General features: G+C 38.2%; 1 protein-coding gene and 1 non-coding gene across 3 annotated transcripts in view; both read right to left on the bottom strand.

Annotated features, from left to right (window-relative positions):
- Positions 1-6531: 6531 nt before the first annotated feature.
- NDUFAF6 (NADH:ubiquinone oxidoreductase complex assembly factor 6) overlaps positions 6532-19656 on the bottom strand; it is a 37103-nt gene continuing 23978 nt past the window's right edge. The window contains exons 5-9 of one of the 2 annotated variants that reach the window (XM_065895454.1): positions 17039-17141; positions 15031-15164; positions 13881-13982; positions 11333-11389; positions 6532-6660 (exon numbers count right to left, since the gene is read on the bottom strand). In XM_065895454.1, coding sequence (XP_065751526.1) covers positions 6532-6660; positions 11333-11389; positions 13881-13982; positions 15031-15164; positions 17039-17141 — 525 coding nt within the window. The remainder of the gene's footprint in view (positions 6661-11332; positions 11390-13880; positions 13983-15030; positions 15165-17038; positions 17142-19656) is intronic. The other variant, XM_065895455.1, reaches the window with a different exon arrangement.
- LOC136137401 (small nucleolar RNA SNORA14) lies at positions 13161-13283 on the bottom strand. Its single transcript, XR_010656735.1, has one exon. It is a non-coding gene; the product is annotated as a small nucleolar RNA SNORA14 (small nucleolar RNA).

The following is a 19656-nucleotide window of genomic DNA, read 5'->3' as shown; positions in this document are numbered from 1 at the left end:
ACAGATGGAAATTGAATATATGCCTAAGATGGCTGATGATATTGGTTCACGTGGATCTATACCTCACATCTTGCTTCAAATTCATGCCACGTAAGAAATCAAAACACAAAAAATACTAAAAGAAATCATGGGAGAAAAGATTTTCTTATAATCTTCAAGTAGGCAAAGAATATAAAGAATTAAATCAAAGGATAATAAAATGGCTTTTACATATATGAAAAGGTGTTCAAATTCATCCATAATAAGACAAAGACAAAGTAAACTATTCTGAGAAGTGATGTAAGTACATAAATCCTGTGTTCCATTCTACCCAGGAAATCCTTATAAATATTGACAAAGGCTATTATGCTGGCTTTTCACAGAACACTACATGGAATGGTGGCTTAAATGACTTCAGTTATTAAAGGAAGGTTTGACTTCAGAAGGCCGGAGGCCTTAGCTGTATTTGATTACAATTGCAAAATAAGATAACATATTCCCACTAAATTAAAATAATGTTCTTAGAATAAAAATTAAGAATATTTTTCCAGTATGATCCTTTTCAAATTGTATTATTAAGCTAAAATGCAGACTAAAAAAAACTACACAAAATATACCAACTTTGTGTATTATATGTATGCCAAGGAAAATATTGGAAGGACAGAGACTAAAACGTTAATGGTGGTTATTTCTTACCCGGTAAAATTATAGTTGATTTTAAAAAGGTTTTCCTTTATGCTTTTGTGTTTATTTTTCCCCTAAGATTTCTGCAATGAGCACATGTAAGTTACTTGTGTAAAAAGAAAATACATTAATTTTAGAAAATGATCTCTCAGTAAAGAGAGAATTACACACTCTCCCTAACCAAGACTCAAACAGATCTAATTCTAACGACCACATGGAATAGCTTATAAGAAAGGAGTGGAGGAGGTGTCTTTATATTGCCTGAGAACTTTCTCAGCTTATTAGTCCACTTAGAAGATTAACATAGGATAAAACCACTGCAGCAAGAAACAAATGTAAGATATAGTAAAATAGCTTCTCAAATCATTAGAGTCCTAAAGAATCTTTGTAGCACCCATAAAAGAGATCTTGTGGTTTTAAAAAGCTCTAAAACTTGCTCTCCGAGAAATTCAATCTGTAGGCCTGTGTTTAAACACACAGGTTATTATTATATAACTAAGCAGCTGGGAAGATTAATCGTGATTAAAAATTAAAAGGAAAACACACAGAACACCAAGGCAGGACTTGTTTAATGAGAGAAGGGTAACTCAAAGGAAAACAGTATTTGTACAGGGTAATAAAAAGTCAACCCACAGACTTATCAAATAAGAATAAAAATATTCTATCTCATATCCGATTCAAAAGGTACGCTTATCAAAGATACGATTACACTAGAAATAACGCAAACAATATTCATAAGCATATACACAAAATGTATTATGGACCATTTGTGATTTATTTCCAAATCTCATGCCATTCTTCAAATCCAAACACCTTAATATGTCTATGATTTACCTTTCCAGCCTTACTTTTCTTTCCTCACACCCTGCTTTCCAACTGTACCTGATAATAGTTGCTTGAACACCATATACACTGTCTACTCACATTTTTTTTTTTGGCTGCATTGGGTCTTCGCTGCTGCTCACAGGCTTTCTGTAGTTGCGACAAATGGAGGCTACTCTTCGTTGCGGTGCATGTGCTTCTCATTGCAGTGGCTTCTCTTTGTTGCAGAGCATGGGCTCTAGGGGCACAGGCTTCAGTAGTTGTGGCACGCAGGCTCAGTAGTTGTGGCACACGGGCTTAGTTGCTCCATGGCATGTGGGATCTTCCCGGATGAGGGCTCAAACCCTTGTCCCCTGCATTGGCAGCTGGATTCTTAACCACTGTGCCACCAGGGAAGCCCTGCCCACCACATCTTTGACATGAACTTCCAGTTTATCCTGTACATATCAGCCCCAACCCATTTCCTCGGATCCCACTATCCCACCTTATACTCTGGTATGTTCATTCAGACCATAAAGGTTTACGGAGTAGCATCAGGATCTATGATAGGTTCTGGGGACACAAAGATGAATAGAACATTGTCTTGCACTCAAAAGAACTTTGGCTGAGTGAGGGATAGATGTGTAAACAATAGTTAAAATACAGCTGGCTTGCAGGGAGAAAGCATGGCTATGCTTAGTGAAACCAGCCTCCGGTTGGTGATCACTTATTAATCCATCATCCACAAATTCTCCTAAACCACTGCTTGTAAACTCGAGTGCTTACAGAGTAAGCAGGTAACACGAATTTATGAATCAAGCTGGGTGTGAGATAGTAGCTCATGCTGAGACCTGTAGCCAAATGGAGAGTACCTGTCCTGTCTAAAGGCATTCAATCTCACTCTTTTTCAAATGCCATGCCCGAATAACAGAATATGCCTGAAGGCCTGACTTGGTTCAGGCTGCCGGTTTGTGACTTCTGTATACTAAGATTAACAATGTCGTTTAATGTTTACTACATGTAGGTCCCTCTTCTAGGCACTTTGCAAGTATTAACTTACTCCTCACAGCAACTGTGTAGGTGGATATTATGATTTTGCCCATTTTACAAAGGCACAACTTAGGGACAGGAGGGTTCTCATAACTTGCTGAGGTCACACATCTATTAGGGTGGTGAAACTGGGAACTGAACCCAGTCAGGCTCCTTCACAGCCCACACTCTTAAAAGAAGTACTTCATAGCACTATACTGCTCTGTATCTAAACTTTCAAAATTCCTTTATTCAGCTTGAACTACATAATGAATTACATATTTTAAAATGTGCCAAACATTATTCCTTTATTTTGATCAAACTTTTTTAATTGGTATAAACAGACATGATGTAAAAATTTGACCATCTATCTGTTCACCTCTCCATAAATTTCATTACAGTCCTTGCTTACCACCATCTTTCTCACTTGAAGATCTTAATTCTTTAGAAAGAACTTTGCAGTTATACTCCAAGAAATACATATTCATTATAGGAGAAAGCAGGTAGAGTTAAGTGTTATTTAAGGTATTTTCACAATGACTCCCCATCTCCTCTCCGTTCCCTCCAGTCTACCTCCGACATCCTTCCCAATTCTGGGTGTATGTGGATTATTAGTCCTCCAAACAGTAGGACAATGTTTTGTTTTGTTTTCAATAATTATCAGCATAATGTTTACAACTCTGTGGATCTTTCTGGACAAGGCAATCAATCAGGCCGTGTCTTCAGGGAAGTCCTATTTATATGAGCTAAAACAAATCCAAGGACACCTAGGCATTTGGTGAAACAGGCAAAATATAAACTCCCAAGTCTGTGATCTTAAGTCAAAATGTTTCACTAGACCAGGAGATGCAGACACTTTTTATTCACAAACTTTCCTCAGAACTCTGGACGTTACATTATATTCTTTTTACTTAAGTAAGTTGAAGCCAAAACATGAAATCTTAGACAGGCTATTGGTTTGGCCTCCTGGCCTTTGTTGCGACTGCTTCCTCGGCCAGGACCTCCCCACAACATCTGCACCCCCTTCCCAAACCCTGCTTCCTACCCGACCTTCCTGAAACTCCTCACACGCCCCCTCCCCTGAGAAAACTTTGACCTCCAAAGTGGTTACGTGTCCTTCCTATATATACCCAGTGACCAGCACTTAATATCTATTTCAGTTGTTTACTTATTTCTCTAATTTGTAGTTGGAATTTATGTAGTAATTATACTTCTTAACCTAATTTGTACCTGAAATTTATGCATTAACACTTATTTCTGGAAAAAAGTTGTGCCCTTGAGCTTTTAAACTTGGCTGTTTATTTTACAATCTCAAGAATAGTAAAAATAGATGGGTTGTGGGCTTTGGCATTGAACTAATGTGGGTTTGGCATCCAGCTCTAGTTCTAATGGCTGTGTGACCTTGAACTGAGGCAGTTTTTTTTTTGTTTTTTTTTGTTTTTTTTTGTTTTTTTTTGTTTTTGTTTTTTTTTGCTGTATGCGGGCCTCTCACTGTTGTGGCCTCTCCCGTTGCGGAGCACAGGCTCCGGACGCGCAGGCTCAGCGGCCATGGCTCACGGGCCCAGCAGCTCCGCGGCATGTGGGATCTTCCCGGACCGGGGCACGAACCCGTGTCCCCTGCATCGGCAGGCGGACTCTCAACCACTGCGCCACCAGGGAAGCCCTGAGGCAGTTTTATCCTTTGGAAAATAAAGACCTACTGCTCTGTGAATATTAAAGCTTAGGAACGCAAGAGCACATCACCTGTCCAAGTTCGTGCTAAGGGTTAACTGCTGTTGTATTTCTCAAGAGTAATTTAATTTCATCAAAAGGAGAGATTTAACCAAGAGAAAAAATAATGCCAGCTGATTTGGAACTGCTCAAATGCATTTTATGATAAGCAACTTTACCTACATTGAGATTAATACTTAACATTTGTTATCTGTTGCTCTCTACCTATTCAGTATCAAAATACATCTTAAATGGTTTGAAAATGTATCTGACTCCTTTAAATGCTCTAAAAAAGAGATCTGAAAACTGAAGAACAATGTTGGCACCATCTACGGGAGTATCTTTTATGCCAGGAAATTAATAGTACAGTAAATGTCACCGAATAAGACCCTATCTTAATCTCTAGGAGACTGGAAACGTCAGTTCATCCAACTCTCTAAGCATCAAATTTCAAATGGCTTAGAGAAGTATTTTGAAATTATTTAAAGTAAGTTGGCTTCTGAGCCAGTAAAAAATCCAGTAATCCAGCTGAGTGTTTAAACCCCTCTTTTTAACCCTTCTTAGATAGGAACTAAGATGCTTAGCGATTGATTGCTGCCAGATTTAACCTGGTAAGAGCCACAGACAATTCTTACTAATAAAGACTATCTCTAATGAATTTTCAACTCTGGACCATTCAGAATCCCAAGAGGAAATGTGTCCCACTTCCCTGGATTTTCCTCTTTTAGATAAGCTTTAAGCTCTCTAAAGCCACAGGATTAAATAAGAGGATATTCTTTCAGCATCAGTATAAACCAAAAGTACACTAACATAAACAACAGTACTGTACGTTCATTCATTTACACATTTATTAATCTCCACCTGCTCTAAATCAGAAGCCATACGAGGTGCTGGGGGAATCCCAAGATGAATAAAACTATGTATTCTTGCCCTCAAGCAGCTCTCCATTTGAATTTTATTTGCAAAGTTGTAATACTTTAAGCCATCATTAATTCACAATTGAAGTAGGCACTAATTCATAGCTGAAATCAAAGGCTTGAGATGGCATAGAGAAATGGTACAACAGAGGTGGGAGTGGGCAGAAAACATGACCACTAAAAAGAAAGGAAAAGGAAACTAGGGCATAATTCTGGTTTTAGGAGTCAGAGACTCATTCAGAGTCCAGATCTGCCAACTACCAGCAATGTAAACAATTTTGGTTTTTGCAATTAGTACGTATGTTATAATTAAAAATTTTTAATTACCAAAAATGTTCCTTGTTTCACAGTTTTGAAGATCAGATGAGAACACTGTAAAGTATACAGCACAGAGCTTTTTAGTGGGAAGCTCAACTAGTATAGTAGTTTTAAAAAATGTAGTATCCCCTTAATGAATGTTCAATACAATTTTGTTAATTTAATTTACATTAATACACATTTTTTTTTCTTTTTTGTGGTACGCGGGCCTCTCACTGTTGTGGTCTCTCCCGTTGCGGAGCACAGGCTCCGGACGCGCAGGCTCAGCGGCCATGGCTCACGGACCCAGACGCTCCGCGGCACGTGGGATCTTCCCAGACCGGGGCACGAACCCGCGTCCCCTGCATCGGCAGGCGGACTCCCAACCACTGCGCCACCAGGGAAGCCCTCCATTAATACACATTTTGTTAATACAGTTTTGTTCATGATGATAATGCTCAGTAATAGAGAGTGAAGCAAAAGGGTAAACAAAAAAGTAAAAGCCTTCAAATCGGCCAGAGCTAAAGTCAAATTAGGGTTGGAGCTCTTGAAATAAGTTATTTTATCATCATGGACAAATTTTCACAGGGTGGTAAAGATTAAATGTTAGAGATACAAGGCCCTCAACACAGCGACTGACACTCCTCAAATATTAACTTCACTCTTCATGATCCCTAAATAAATGCATTTCCCAGCTGTCCTGGACGCCTGGGTTTTGGCTGCTCAGCATGCAAACCTAGTACTTCTTGAGCCCCTTCCCCATTCTTCTCTAAGGGTGAGGACGGGAGGAGACGTGCTTCCCCCTGCCCTCTGGTGGCTGAAGCATGGCCTGCAGCCTAAACACAGCTAGAACAATACTCCCTCCTGGGGCTCGGACTCTGCAGGGATGGCACAGCAGACACTGTCTGGGCTGCTGGTGACAAGGGCGGTGCCTGCAGCAGAATCTGGGCATCACGGCCCCACAGCAACGTCTCATTAATTCTGTGACCTACACACTCATCCAATAAGTGAATTTTCTCCTTATGTAAAGTTCCTGTTGTTTGTAAACAAGAACCCTAAACTAGTACACTTTTGTAAAACTAATAAAAGTAAATATCAGTGCCACGAAATTATTTTAATATCTTTTTCTCCATGACTGAATATACAAAGATAATGGAAGTAAAGTATTCTTCTGCTGTAAAGATGGGTGGAATATATCAAAATCCACTTGTTGAATTTTCTTTAAATAGTCCTCCAGAGCAACCTGAAAAAAGAGAATAATGGTCACTAGATTAAAGAATGAAAAAAAAAAAATGATTAAGTCTTTAAAAGAAACAAAAACAAACCCAGCAGGTATTAAGGCTATTTTAGTTTTCCTGAGATGGCCTTCTATATACTAAGAATGTAAATGAAAATTTTAAAAGAGAGAGAGAATAAAGACATCTTCTAAGTTTTCTATGAAGCCAGTAAAACTATGTCACAGATCTAGTACTAGAAACATCAAGCCAATTCTGATCATAATTTAGTGTTCTGGTCAAAATGTGACAGAGAAATTATTTGCCAGGTCTTATTACTAGATTCTGTAGAATACAAAAGGGGTGTTTCATTTGAGGAAAATGAACACTTCCCCCCCACACACAGAAACACACAGTGCCATGAGGGGGAGCTCAAGTTGTTTCTTTAAAAAATTATTTTGTGAAAAAGTTTAAAGGGTGTCCATGTTCTTGCTGGAAAACAATTTGCAGCCAGGGAGAACAATCACAGGTCCCTATAAACGTCACACCATGCTCCCCGCATCACACAAAACTTGACAAACCTTTCTCTGGGACCGGGGGCCAGGACAAAACTTGACAAGCCTTTCTCTGGGACCGGGGGCCAGGATGGAAAACACTGACGATGGGCAGTGCTCTTTATGCTTTTCAATCTTATTAATTTGTAAATTTTTATTAAACAGAGAAGCCACCTACTTTTGCACTGCACGATGTGAAGCGGCCCCACCACCTTCTCAGCCCACGTGTACAGCTCCCCTTAGAGTTCTGCAGCTCAACCTGTGTGACCCACAGAGAGCATATGCTTGTCCAAAGGACTGTGTGTTCTCCCAGACTTGCATACACTATAAACGGATGAGTGTACATACAAACAAATTCACTCTCTACTTTTGAAACCCTGCACTTATATATATGTATGGCAAGAAACGTGCATTAATGTGCACAAATGCAAAAAACCTGGAAACAATCCAGAAGTTCTTTGACAAAAAAATAAATGTTCACACAATGAAATATTAAGCTGCCATGAAATAAATGTAGCTAGATGCAATAATATGGACAGATCTTAGAAACACTCTGTGTGTGTGTGTGTGTAACCCAGAAGACATAAACAGAAAATAATCCATTTTTATACAGCTCAAAAAAACCCCAAAAAACCTAAGGGACTTCCCTTGTGGTGCAGTGGTTAAGAATCCGCCTGCCAATGCAGGGGACATGGGTTCGATCCCTGTTCCAGGAAGATCCCACACGCCGCAGGGCAACTAAGCCCACGTGCCATTACTAAGCCTGGGCTCTAGAGCCCACAAGCCACAACTACTGAGCCCACATGCCACACCTACTGAAGCTCGCATGCCTAGAGCCCGTGCTCCACAACAAGAGAAGCCACCGCAATGAGAAGGCTGCGCACCACAACAGAGTAGCCCCCGCTCTATGCAACTAGGGAAAGCCCACGCGCAGCAATGAAGACCCAATGCAGCCAAAAAAAAAGCAACATTTTGGTTAGGAATACATAAAATAGGGAAAAGCTTTTCTAGAATAAAAGCAAGATAATAATAAATACAAAATTCAGGATAGCTACTTGGAGGAGGAAGGCAGAGTCAAGGGGATGAAATTGGGAAAACACGTGAGTGCAATTTAATGGTGACATTCTAGTTCCTGGATTAAGTGGTGAGTTCATGGGTGTTCATTATGTTATCCTTTATAATACATGCGTACATATATATTCATTTGTAGATATCAAATAAAAACACGTTAAGAGAAAAAACTTTGAAGATATTTTAGTGTACTTTCACATGTTCTCTGTTATTTTTGGAAAAGAGAGCTCATGTTATTCATAATGTTCTGTAACCTACTTTTTAAAAAATTTAATTCAGATACTGTTATTAACTTTCCATCTCTAAGAACTTTATTATGTTCATTTTAATAGTTTATAATATCCAATTATAAATCATAGTTAATGAAATTAATATACAAGCACACGAGAGAGTATTATACAGCCATCAAATATGGTATTAATATTTCTAATGATGTGGTTAAATGTTTGATAAATAAGACACTGCCATATAAAGTGTGACTTTAAATATACACAGAAATTCATTTAAAAGAAAGAACAGTGTAAATAGCATTTACCTCTGGGTCTGGGAATTGTAGGTGATTGTTATTTTCTTCTAATATTCTTTTTATATTTTCCAAATCTCTATTATGAGAATGTAATGCTTTTATAATTAGGAGAAAATTCCATTAAAATACAGATGAAACATGACCTCAAAATTAGAGCCCAACTGGGCATTCACAAATTAGGATTTGGTTCATGGTTAATGGTAAATAAATTGTTCAAAGTAACAAATTCATTGCGAAATTCTCAAAGACGTTACAATTTCTGGGCTTCCCTGGCGCAGTGGTTGAGAATCTGCCTGCCGATGCAGGGAACACGGGTTCGAGCCCTGGTCTGGGAGGATCCCACATGCCACGGGGCGACTGGGCCCGTGAGCCACAACTACTGAGCCTGTGTGTCTGGAGCCTGTGCTCTGCAACAAGAGAGGCCACGATAGTGAGAGGCCCGCGCACCGCGATGAAGAGTGGCCCCCGCTTGCCGCAACTGGAGAAAGCCCTTGCACAGAAACTAAGACCCAACACAGCCAAAAATAAATAAATAAACCAATGAACCGACATTTAAAAAAAAAAAGATGTTACAATTTCTGAATATAGCTTCTTAAAACCTCATCTATAGAGCACAACATACTCTACCCTAGACTAGTCATTTTCACACCATTTTTAAACAGCAAAACCTTTTCTTTGAACAAAGTAATTAACAGATGCTCCATATATAAAACAAATGAGAAGAGATGTGCCCCAGCTGGAATGAGGGTGTAGGATAGAAGCAGATCCTCGGAAATTACCATGTAGTCCCTCCACTTTCTCCTGGCACAGGATGGAAACAGAGCTAGGCTCCAGCCCCTAGAGTTTCTGATCCATTAGGTCTGTGGTGGATCCCAAGATCTACATTTCTAACAGTATCCGAGGCATATATTGCTGGCCCGGGGACCACACCACTAGCCTAAGATACTGGTTCTTAGGCCTAGCTGCACTTCATTATTACTGGGGGAACTTTTAAGAAGTATCAGTGCCTAGATCCAACCTCTTTGATATGATTTAACTGGTTTGGGGACAGGCCCAATATTGCTTTGTTTTGCTTTAAAAGTTCCCCAAGTGATTCTAATGGACAAGCAGAGCTGAGAACAACCTATTTCACAAAAGTGAACAAAACAGACAAAGTCTTGAACTTTCTTAGAGCTTGTAAGTCAAGACAGGTGATGGGGTACTTCCCCAGAGGTCCAGTGGTTGGGACTCCACACTTCCACTGCATGGGGTGTGGATTTGATCCCTGGTTGGGGAACTAGGATCCTGCATGCTGTGTGGTGCAGCCAAAAAAAAAGAAAAGAAAAAAATAGAAAAAAAAAAAAAAAAAAGACAAAAGAGATGATAGTACATCACCAAATAACCAAATAAATAACAATTAAAAATGGTGATGTAGAACAATGTGTTGACACAGAAAGAGATGCTCGACACCTCATTTATACAAAAAATACATATATAATTACATGAACATAAGAAGTCCAGAAAGATGAACAGACATTATCTCTGGAAAGGATAGAATTGTGAGAGCATTCTAATTTCTTTCGCCTCCTCTTATGTGAACATCTAAAACATTAACATATTACTTTTATAATAAGTGAACCCAGAAAAGAAAGAAAATGATTTCAAACACTCAGATCTGAGACCCAGGATAGAAGATGTGAAAGGATAGAAATGAATCTTTAAATATATTTTAGGGAAAAATGTAGAAGGTATGTTTGGTACTGTAGAAAATGCATGAATTTTCCATTTTCAAACATCACAGATCTTTGAACCTTGGTTTCTATCTATAAAATGAAGTAAACCACACCTAGGAATAACGTATGCAATGACCTAGCTCAGAACCTGTCCCACAGTAGGTGCTACTAACCGGAAGCTATTCTCATTTCTTTATGTATTTTACCACAATGGTTCCTGAACCAGGCTACACATCAGAATCACCTGGGGAATTTTTAAAAATCACAGATCCTCTTAGAAATGCTCCCCTCCCCAACCTCAAGAGTCTTATTTAGTAAGAAGACCCCAGGAATCTGTATTTTTGAAGAAGCCTTCCAGATTATTCTGATGCAGCCAGCTCAGCACTGGTCTGTGAACCACTTTCGGGAACCAGTGCTACAATATGGTCACTAAGGAGAAAAAATATAATAGACTATTAGGTCATACTTATATGGCTATAAGTAGCCTAACACTCCTATGAGGTGGTTTCTCCTATGATTCCCATCTTACCTATGAATAAACTGAGGTACATAGTGATTAAGGAACTTGTTCCACAGCTAGTAAGTGGCAAAACAGATTCAAAACGATGCAGTATGGCTGCAGCCAGTGCTAATGACAATTCCACTCACCTGCCTCTGGGGAACACAGGCATGACCTTCACCAAAAGCAGAATGTAACTAACAAAACATACCACAGGGAGGAAAACAAAACAAAGACGCCAAACTAAAGAACTGCACTGGGAACCTTATAAAATAGAAAAAAAAAAATTACACACATCTGCTTCATTAATTAAACAACCTTCTCTGTTAATCTACTTACCGTCTGAAGGAAAGCAGGAAATGCTTTCACAGGAACACTTTTGTGGAAGGACCTAGCCTAAAAAAGGAAGACAAAAGGAAACTGGTTTGAAATACAAATATTTCTGGAAATAAACACTCTCCCTCTGAAAGTGAACACAAAGCAACACCAGCAGTTTAAATCAGCACTGCTAGGGACGCTCTCGAAAGCAAGAAAATAGTTCTCATCTCCTGCCGGTTGAGATTAATTTGCCAAACCTAAAGGAATCAGGAAAAGGTATTATATTAAGAATTCTCTTCTTTCTTACATTTAGTTTTGACATTTCCAACTGCCTTATAACTTTGACCCCCCCAGCTCTGTGGTAAGGGGTAAATGAAGACATACAGGTGACCCTAGAATAACATGGGTTCACTTACATGCAGATTTTTTTCAACAGTAAATACTACAGCACTACATGATCCTTGGTTGGTTGAATCCACCTTGGATACAGAAGACCACCTATAAATTATACGTGGATTTCCAACTGCGTGGAAGGTTGGAGCCCTTAACCCCCATGATTGTTCAAGGGTCAACTGTACTTACATACAAGTCCCAGCACCTTCCCAGCTAGGATGTCACTCCCTCCTGTCTAGATGAATATAAGATCCTTCTAGCTGATCTTCCTGCCTCTGTGTTCCCCAACCTTTAATTCATGCCCCAGAGCCAGAGCCAGCCAAATTCATGTCCTGAAGTCACTGTTTTACTTTTTCTTTCTTTAACTTAACTCCCTGATAGATCATGTCCCAAATATTCATCTTGGAATTCAAAGGCCTACACATCTTGAATCTAACCCCATCTATCCACCCTAACACCCTACTACTCTGGACTATAGTGCCCTGATCCACTCAGGCCGATGCCCGTCATCCAGCCCTCACCAAGCCCACTTCTGTCTAAAGGTCTTTGCTTATACTGTCAGATACTGCTTCTTATTCCTGACTCACTTACCCCACCTACTACAATTGCTCTCTGCAAGACCATCCACAATTTACTAATCATCATACCTATCTTTTCTCTCAATCTCTCCAAGAAATGCAAAATTTCAGTATTCTCCATTCTTGGAACTTGCTCCTCCCTAGGTTTCCAAGACACTGACTCTGAGTTCTCCCACTTCTTTTGATCATTCTTTCCTTCTGCTTATTCCTATTAAATAGCCCTTCCTCCTCCTACCTGAGAAATGGAGGTGGGCTCAAGGTTCTGCCTTTGGTCTTTCGGTTTAAATGTATATTCTCCTTGGACAACAGCATAGCCACACTTAGAGCTTTAAACATAAGCCTTCCGCCTGGATGACTCCCCAGTCTGTACCTCCAGTTCTGACCTCCTCTTAAAGTCACAATCCTACAATCTGCATTTTAGCCCACCTCCCTAAATGCCCTCTAATCCCCTTACATTCAGTGATGTCCAGCAGCTACTGATCAGCACCCAGCACACCACTGCTTTTTTATTGTAGTCTCTGACTGGCATCATCACCATCTATATTTGAACTCCATGCAGCCTTCAACTTTCCTCCTTCCTGATTCTGCTACAATCCCATCAGTTATCAAGTCTAGCTGATTCTTCCTCTGTTATATGTGTGTATGTATGTATGTGTGTGTGTGTGTATATATATATATATATATATATATATATACACACACACACACACACATTCACATACATACATATACGTATAAAACATCTACCCTCTCTAAATCACTCTTTATTTTTTAATGACTTATTATAGCTTAATTAGTTGGTAAGTTTTAATATTATAGCTTTAATATATTTAAGTTATATTAAATATGGCAATCACTTGTTTGTACTTTCTGGGCTCTAATAACTTACATGTAAATTTTAGTTTCAGAAACTATTTTGACTGAGCAACCTAGATAAGTTACATTCGCTCATATCTTGGAAGCATTTAGAGTAAAGCTACCAAGAAGGTTTAAGAATGCAACAAATCAGACACTTCTTTAAATGTGGCAGTAAGGAGATTATATACTAGAGATTATTATTTGAGTAAGCAGGATGAAAGCCAAATTATAGTATGGTGAATGGTACACCATGGTGGTGAGGGCCTTGAGGTAAAATGAATGTAGAACACTTATGCAAAAAAGGTTAATTGGGAAGGGAAAATAAGGGTCCAATGGGCTGCCTGTAACTTCAGAAGGCAGTAGCAACAAACCAGAAGATAAAAGGGGCAAGTTATCAGAAAGGCCAACTGAAAATACCAGCTGGGAACTGCTGACGATGCAAGGTCCTGGAAGAGTAGAAGAGGCATCAGCCTTAACAAGGCAGAAAGACACACTGTCCCCTGAGAGAGAAATAGTGATCGGATGGATCAGAGAGGAGCCTAACTGAGGAAGCTGAGAGGGAGAAGGAGATTTTTTAAAAGTAGAAAAAGTTTATAAAAATCCCTGAGATAAATCTATTGGGATTTCAGTGAGCGATGGATATGGACTGCCAAAGAGAGAACACTACAACCATGCTCTAGGAGTAGCCACAGCTAGAAATGATAGTTTCCTAAATGATTTGGCAAAAAGAGGCTACTTACATGCTTTAGGTGCAAGTGTGCCTGGCTGGCCATGTCATATACCACATCTCTTACATTTTTATCTTGGCTCTTCCGTAGAAAATCCTCTTGTGAAACACCATGCTGTGTGGGAAAATGTACATTACATCAGGATTCAAAAAGCACAATTAAAACTAGCTCAAGAAAACTGGTGATAGAACAGTATATACAGTATAATGCCTATTTTGTTTCCTTGGTTTTTGGTTTTTTTGGCCACGCCGTGCAGCTTGCATGATGTCAGTTTTCTTTTTTTTTTTTAATATTTATTTATTTATTTGTTTCTTTGTTTGGCTGCACCGGGTCTTAGTTGTGGCACACGTGGCAGGCAGGCTCTTTCATTGCGGTGTGCGGGCTTCTCTCTAGTTGTGGTGCGCAGGCTCAGCAGCTGCAGCGCGAGAGCTTTCTAGTTGCGGCGCAGGGGCTCCAGAGCGCACAGGCTCAGTAGGCACAGCGCTCGGGCTCTAGAGCATGCAGGCTTAGTTACCCCGTGGCATGTGGGATCTTAGTTCTCCAATGAGGGATCGAACCCACGTCCCCTGCATTAGAAGGCGGATTCTTAACCACTGGACCACGAGGGAAGTCCCCTATTTTGTTTTTTAAAATATATCTATACGTATGTGAGTGCATATATAGACACACACACAGACGCTCTCTCTCTCCTGGAAGAATATGCAACAAGATGCTAACTAATGACAGTTGTAGGTGAAACAAAATAAAGCAAGAAACAGACAGATAAGAAGTTTAATAGAACAGACAATAATGAACCTCCTCCAGAAAACAAAAGTTCTCATAAACAGTATTCTTTTTTAATGGATTATTTCCTCCTTTAAAATAAAATAAAGAACAGGCTAAGGTGACCACTAGGAATAATTACTGTAATTGCTTGAAAGGGAGTAAGGCATCAACATGTAAGTACACCAAGTGAGGTTCTCTGAACCTTCTTACTCATAGCTCCACCACAGACCTAAAATGCCTGACTGATAAAATTCTGACTTGGTAACTCTGGAGCAAAAAAGCAATAAGCATGTGTTTCAAAACGGTCACTTGAATAGACTAAGCAGAGAACCAAGACAGGAAGTCCCTCCCCATATTCTTGAGGTAAATAATTAAAGGGTACAAACAACGGCCTTACCAGCATACAAATATCCATGGGAAGGAATACTCTTCTTCTACTACCATGATACGGCGTTGCTCTCAAGCAAGTTACAATGCCTTGTGCTTTTCCAATGTGACTTGCGGCATGATCTGCATGAAGATCCTTTATACCTGTGATTTTAGAAATCAACTGGGCTGCTCTTTTCTCTTTAAATGCATAACAAGTCAACAGAAGCAGCACAGAGAAATGACCTAAACATGTAAAAGGTGTTTCTCCCATGTTTTATATCTGAAAAACAGGATGTATGAGAGCAAAACTGGGCACAAAGACAAGCTGACCATTTACCATAAACAGGTTTCTGAACTTCAACTTTTAAATAAAAGCGTTTTCCTCAGAGTACAGCACACCAAGAGCACATTTGGAATTTTAATTAGCTATCGTGGAAAAACACTGCAAGTCTTGCATTTCTTCTCCTCAGTGCAATTTCCATATGACCTCATTTTAAGTATATGCTTAACAAACATTCTGCTCTTTGCTCCCTCCTTTCATTGTGTTGGCAAACATGTCACTGAATGTGCAGGCAGAACAGGCCCGGGAAATTTGGTAGGGACTTGGGTTATTCTTTTAGGGTGACATAAAGACATATTACCTTCTTCAAATGGATGATATTGTCCTTGTCCCAAATAATTTCCTCATTACAATAAGACCTCACCAACTTAGAACAAAATCAAAGTAGGAAAAATACCATCTAAGTGGCATAGTTGTTTTTTTTTAAGACAAATCTCATAAAACTTTTAGATATACAGTTTTATTTCTTCTACCTTTTGTTTTTAAACATGGGGAAGTATTATTGACAGAGAAGGAAGGAGTCAGGCCACAGGCCTTCCAAATTGTAGGAGATGCATAAAAAAATAGAATCATCTGCAATTACCAGATTATTAATTACAGCATTCTCATGAGGTAGCTAAAGTCCTTTTATGAGAGCCGGGGTATTGTAATTAGTCTACATTCCATTCCAAAGAAAGGTATATATTATTTTCCCCTTCTAACTCAAAAAAAAAAAAAAAGCTATTCCTTTCTAGTTGGTGCAAAGAAAAACTTCAGTGTTAAACTGGTTAGATTGTCAAATTATAAAAGAGTGAAGTCTAAAAGGTGTTTTCTTAACAGTATGCAGGTTCCTTAAAAAACCAAAAATAGAGTTACCACATGATCCAGCAATCCCACTCCTGGGCATATATATCTGGAAAAGATGAAAACTAATTCGAAAAGATACATGCACTCCAATGTTCATAGTAGTGCTATTTACAATAGCCAAGACATGGAAGCAACCTAAGTGTCCATCAACAGAAGAGTCAATAAAGAAGATGTGGGGCGTGCATGTGTGTGTGTGTGTAACACACACACACACACACAATGGAATGTGACTCAGCCATAAAAAAGAATGAAATATTACCATCTGCAGCAACACAGATGGACCTAGAGATTATCATACTGAGTGAAGTAAATCAGATAAAGACAAATATTATATAATATCACTTATATGTAGAATCTAAAAAATAATACAAATGAACTTATTTACAGAACAGAAACATACTCACAGACTTAGAAAACAAACTTATGGTTACCAAAGAGGAAAGAAGGGGAGGGGGATAAATTAGGAGTACGGGATTAACAGATAACACACCACTACACATAAAATAGATAAACAACAAGGATTTACTGTGTAGCACAGGGAACCGTATTATCTTCTAATAACTATAATGGAAAAGAATCTGAAATACATATATATATATATATAGGTATAACTGAATCACTTTCCCGTACACCTGAAATTAACACAAATTAACACTTTCTTGTACACCTGAAATTAACACAATTCTAATAACTATAATGGAAAAGAATCTGAAATACATATATATATGTATAACTGAATCACTTTCCTGTACACCTGAAATTAACACAATATTGTAAACCAACTACACTTCAATTTAAAAAAAAAAAGGTGTTTTCTTTAAAAAAGAGAAGTATAAAAAGAAAAACTTACCCAATATTTCTAGTGTTAGATAAAGAAGAGAGCTCTGTGTGTTTTCAGCATAATTTTCCAGTTCCTGGATGTTACGATATGCTTTGTCATCCAAATTTTTTTCCTACAAACAAAATGCTTTATTTGCTTGACGAATTGTCAGTATTTTATTTTTAAAAGGCACGATTTTTTTGCCCTAAAGAATTGAGTAGTAAAGAATAAAAACTTTTAGTATAAGTTGTTTATTACACAATAAAATAAGATTAAAATAAAATTAAAATATTAAAGACCTACACGTTCAATACTTACAAATCACCCCTCAAAATAATACCTCAGGAATAACCTCAATGCACAAATCACCATGAACATGGGGTTGGCTTAATTTTTACTTCCTTCTAAAAGCCTGAGGTATCATGAGAAATTGACAACTGAGCTCTTACTTAAGTACTTCAGACATTATCTCCTTAATCCTAACAACTCCCTCAAAAGGAATTAATACTTTTTTCATTTCGCAGATGAAGAAACTGAGTTACCAACAAGTTAAGGAATACACCCAAGGTCGCACAGCGAATTAGTGGTGGGGAAAAGATTCAAACCCACATATTTTGACCATTAAGCCCGTGCTCTTAATAAGGAAAAGGTGCCTAGAAAAAGAAAGGAGATCACAACCAGGCCCTACACCCCATTCCCCATAAAAGAAACTATGCTCAATACACCAACGGTTGATTACCAGAACACACTATATTCAAGAAACAGAAAAATGTAAATCTTAGAACATCTAGCAACTTTTATAATAATACATTTACAAAGACTTGATGGCCAAGGTAATATTATTCCTCCACCCCTTCCTCCTTTTTTACAATCAGGAGAAACTGGCACCAACAATGAATCCCAGGGGAAAATATATGTTCCAGCTCCACTACATTTAAAAACAAATTGGAACGTAATTCATATACCGTACAATTTACCCTTTTGAAGTATACAATTCAGTGGTTGTAGTATATTCACAAAGTTGTGCAACTATCACCACCAATTCCAGAATGTTTTCTCTTCATCACCTCAGAAAGAATCCTGTAACTATTAAGCAGTCACTTCCCAGTTCTCCCTTTCCTTATCTCCTGACAAACCTCTAACCTACTTTGTCTCCATGGATTTGTCTGTTGTGAACATTTTATAAAAATGCAATGATACAATATGTGGCTTTTTGTATCTGGCTTCTTTCAATTAGCATGTCTTCAAGGTTCATCCACGTTGGCACATCTTTTAGTATCTCATTCCTTTTAATCGAAGAAAATCTGAATAATATTCCACTGTATGGATACACACATTTTGTTTATTCATTCAACTGTGAGTTGTTCCCACTTCTGGACTATTATGAGTGAACATTTGTGCACAAGTTTTGTGTGGATATGTTTTCATTTCTCATACCAACCTAGGAGTGAAATTGCTAGGTCTATGATAACTCTATGTTTAACTTTCTGAAGAACTGCCAAATAGTCTTTCCAAAGCAGCTGCACCACTTTACATTTCCATCAGCATCGTATGAAGGGTTCCAATTTCTCCACATCCTCACCAACACTCATTATTGTTCATTCTTTTTATTATAGCCATCCTAATTGGTAGGAAGGGGTATCTCATTGTGGTTTGGATTTTCATTTCCCTCATGAAAAGATGTTGAGCATCTTTTAAGGTGCTTATTACTTATCTGTATATCTTCCTTAGAGAAATGTTTACTCAAATCCTTTGCCCATGTTTAAGTTGGGTTATTTGTCTTTTTATTGCTGAATTATAAGAGTTCTTTACATATTCTAGACACTAGTCCCTTATCATATATATAACTGGTACATATTTTCTCCCATTCTGTGGATTGTCTTGTTGCTTTCTTGAAGTTTTTACTTTTGATGAAGTCCAATTATCTTTTTTTTTTTATTGCTTGTGCTTTTGGTCTCATACCTAAGAAGTCACTGCCCAACAGAAAGTTAAAAAGATTTATGCCTATGTTTTCTCCTAAGACTTTTACAGCTTTAACTCTTACATTTAGGTCTTTAATCCATTTTGAGTTAGTTTTTGTACATGGTATGAGACAGGAGTTCAAATTCATTCTTTCACATGTGGATATCCAGTTGTCCCAGCACTGCTTGTTGAAAAGGTTATTCTTTCCTCCACTGAATTATCTTCATACCCTTGTCAAAAATCAGCTGACTATCAATATATAGGTTTACTTCTGGACTCTCAATTCTATTCCATGCCAATAAAGATGATCTATATGATCAGTATATATTGATCTACATGTCTATGGCAGGTCAATACTACACAGTTGATTACTGTAACTTCATAGTTAAGTCTCAAAATTGGGAAATGTGAGTCCTCCAACTTTGTTTTTCTTTTTCAAGATTCTTTTGATGATTCTGGGTCCCTTGCATTTTCATATGAATTTTAGGATCAGCTGGTCAATTTCTCCAAAAAAGGCAGCTGGAATTTTTATAAGGATTATACTGAATCTTCAGATCAATGCAGGGAGATTGATCCCAGTCCTTTACTTTTAATTATCCCTCCATACAAAAGCCAAATGTTATTTTCCATTAAACAATGGAAAAACTGCTATTTTTTCATTAAGAAAAAAAGAGAGATTTTCCATT

This window comes from Phocoena phocoena, chromosome 17 (assembly GCF_963924675.1).
Source record: "Phocoena phocoena chromosome 17, mPhoPho1.1, whole genome shotgun sequence".
Taxonomy (NCBI): domain Eukaryota; kingdom Metazoa; phylum Chordata; class Mammalia; order Artiodactyla; family Phocoenidae; genus Phocoena; species Phocoena phocoena.
Note: the sequence above shows the minus strand (reverse complement) of the source record. Positions and strands in the feature narration are given on the sequence as shown.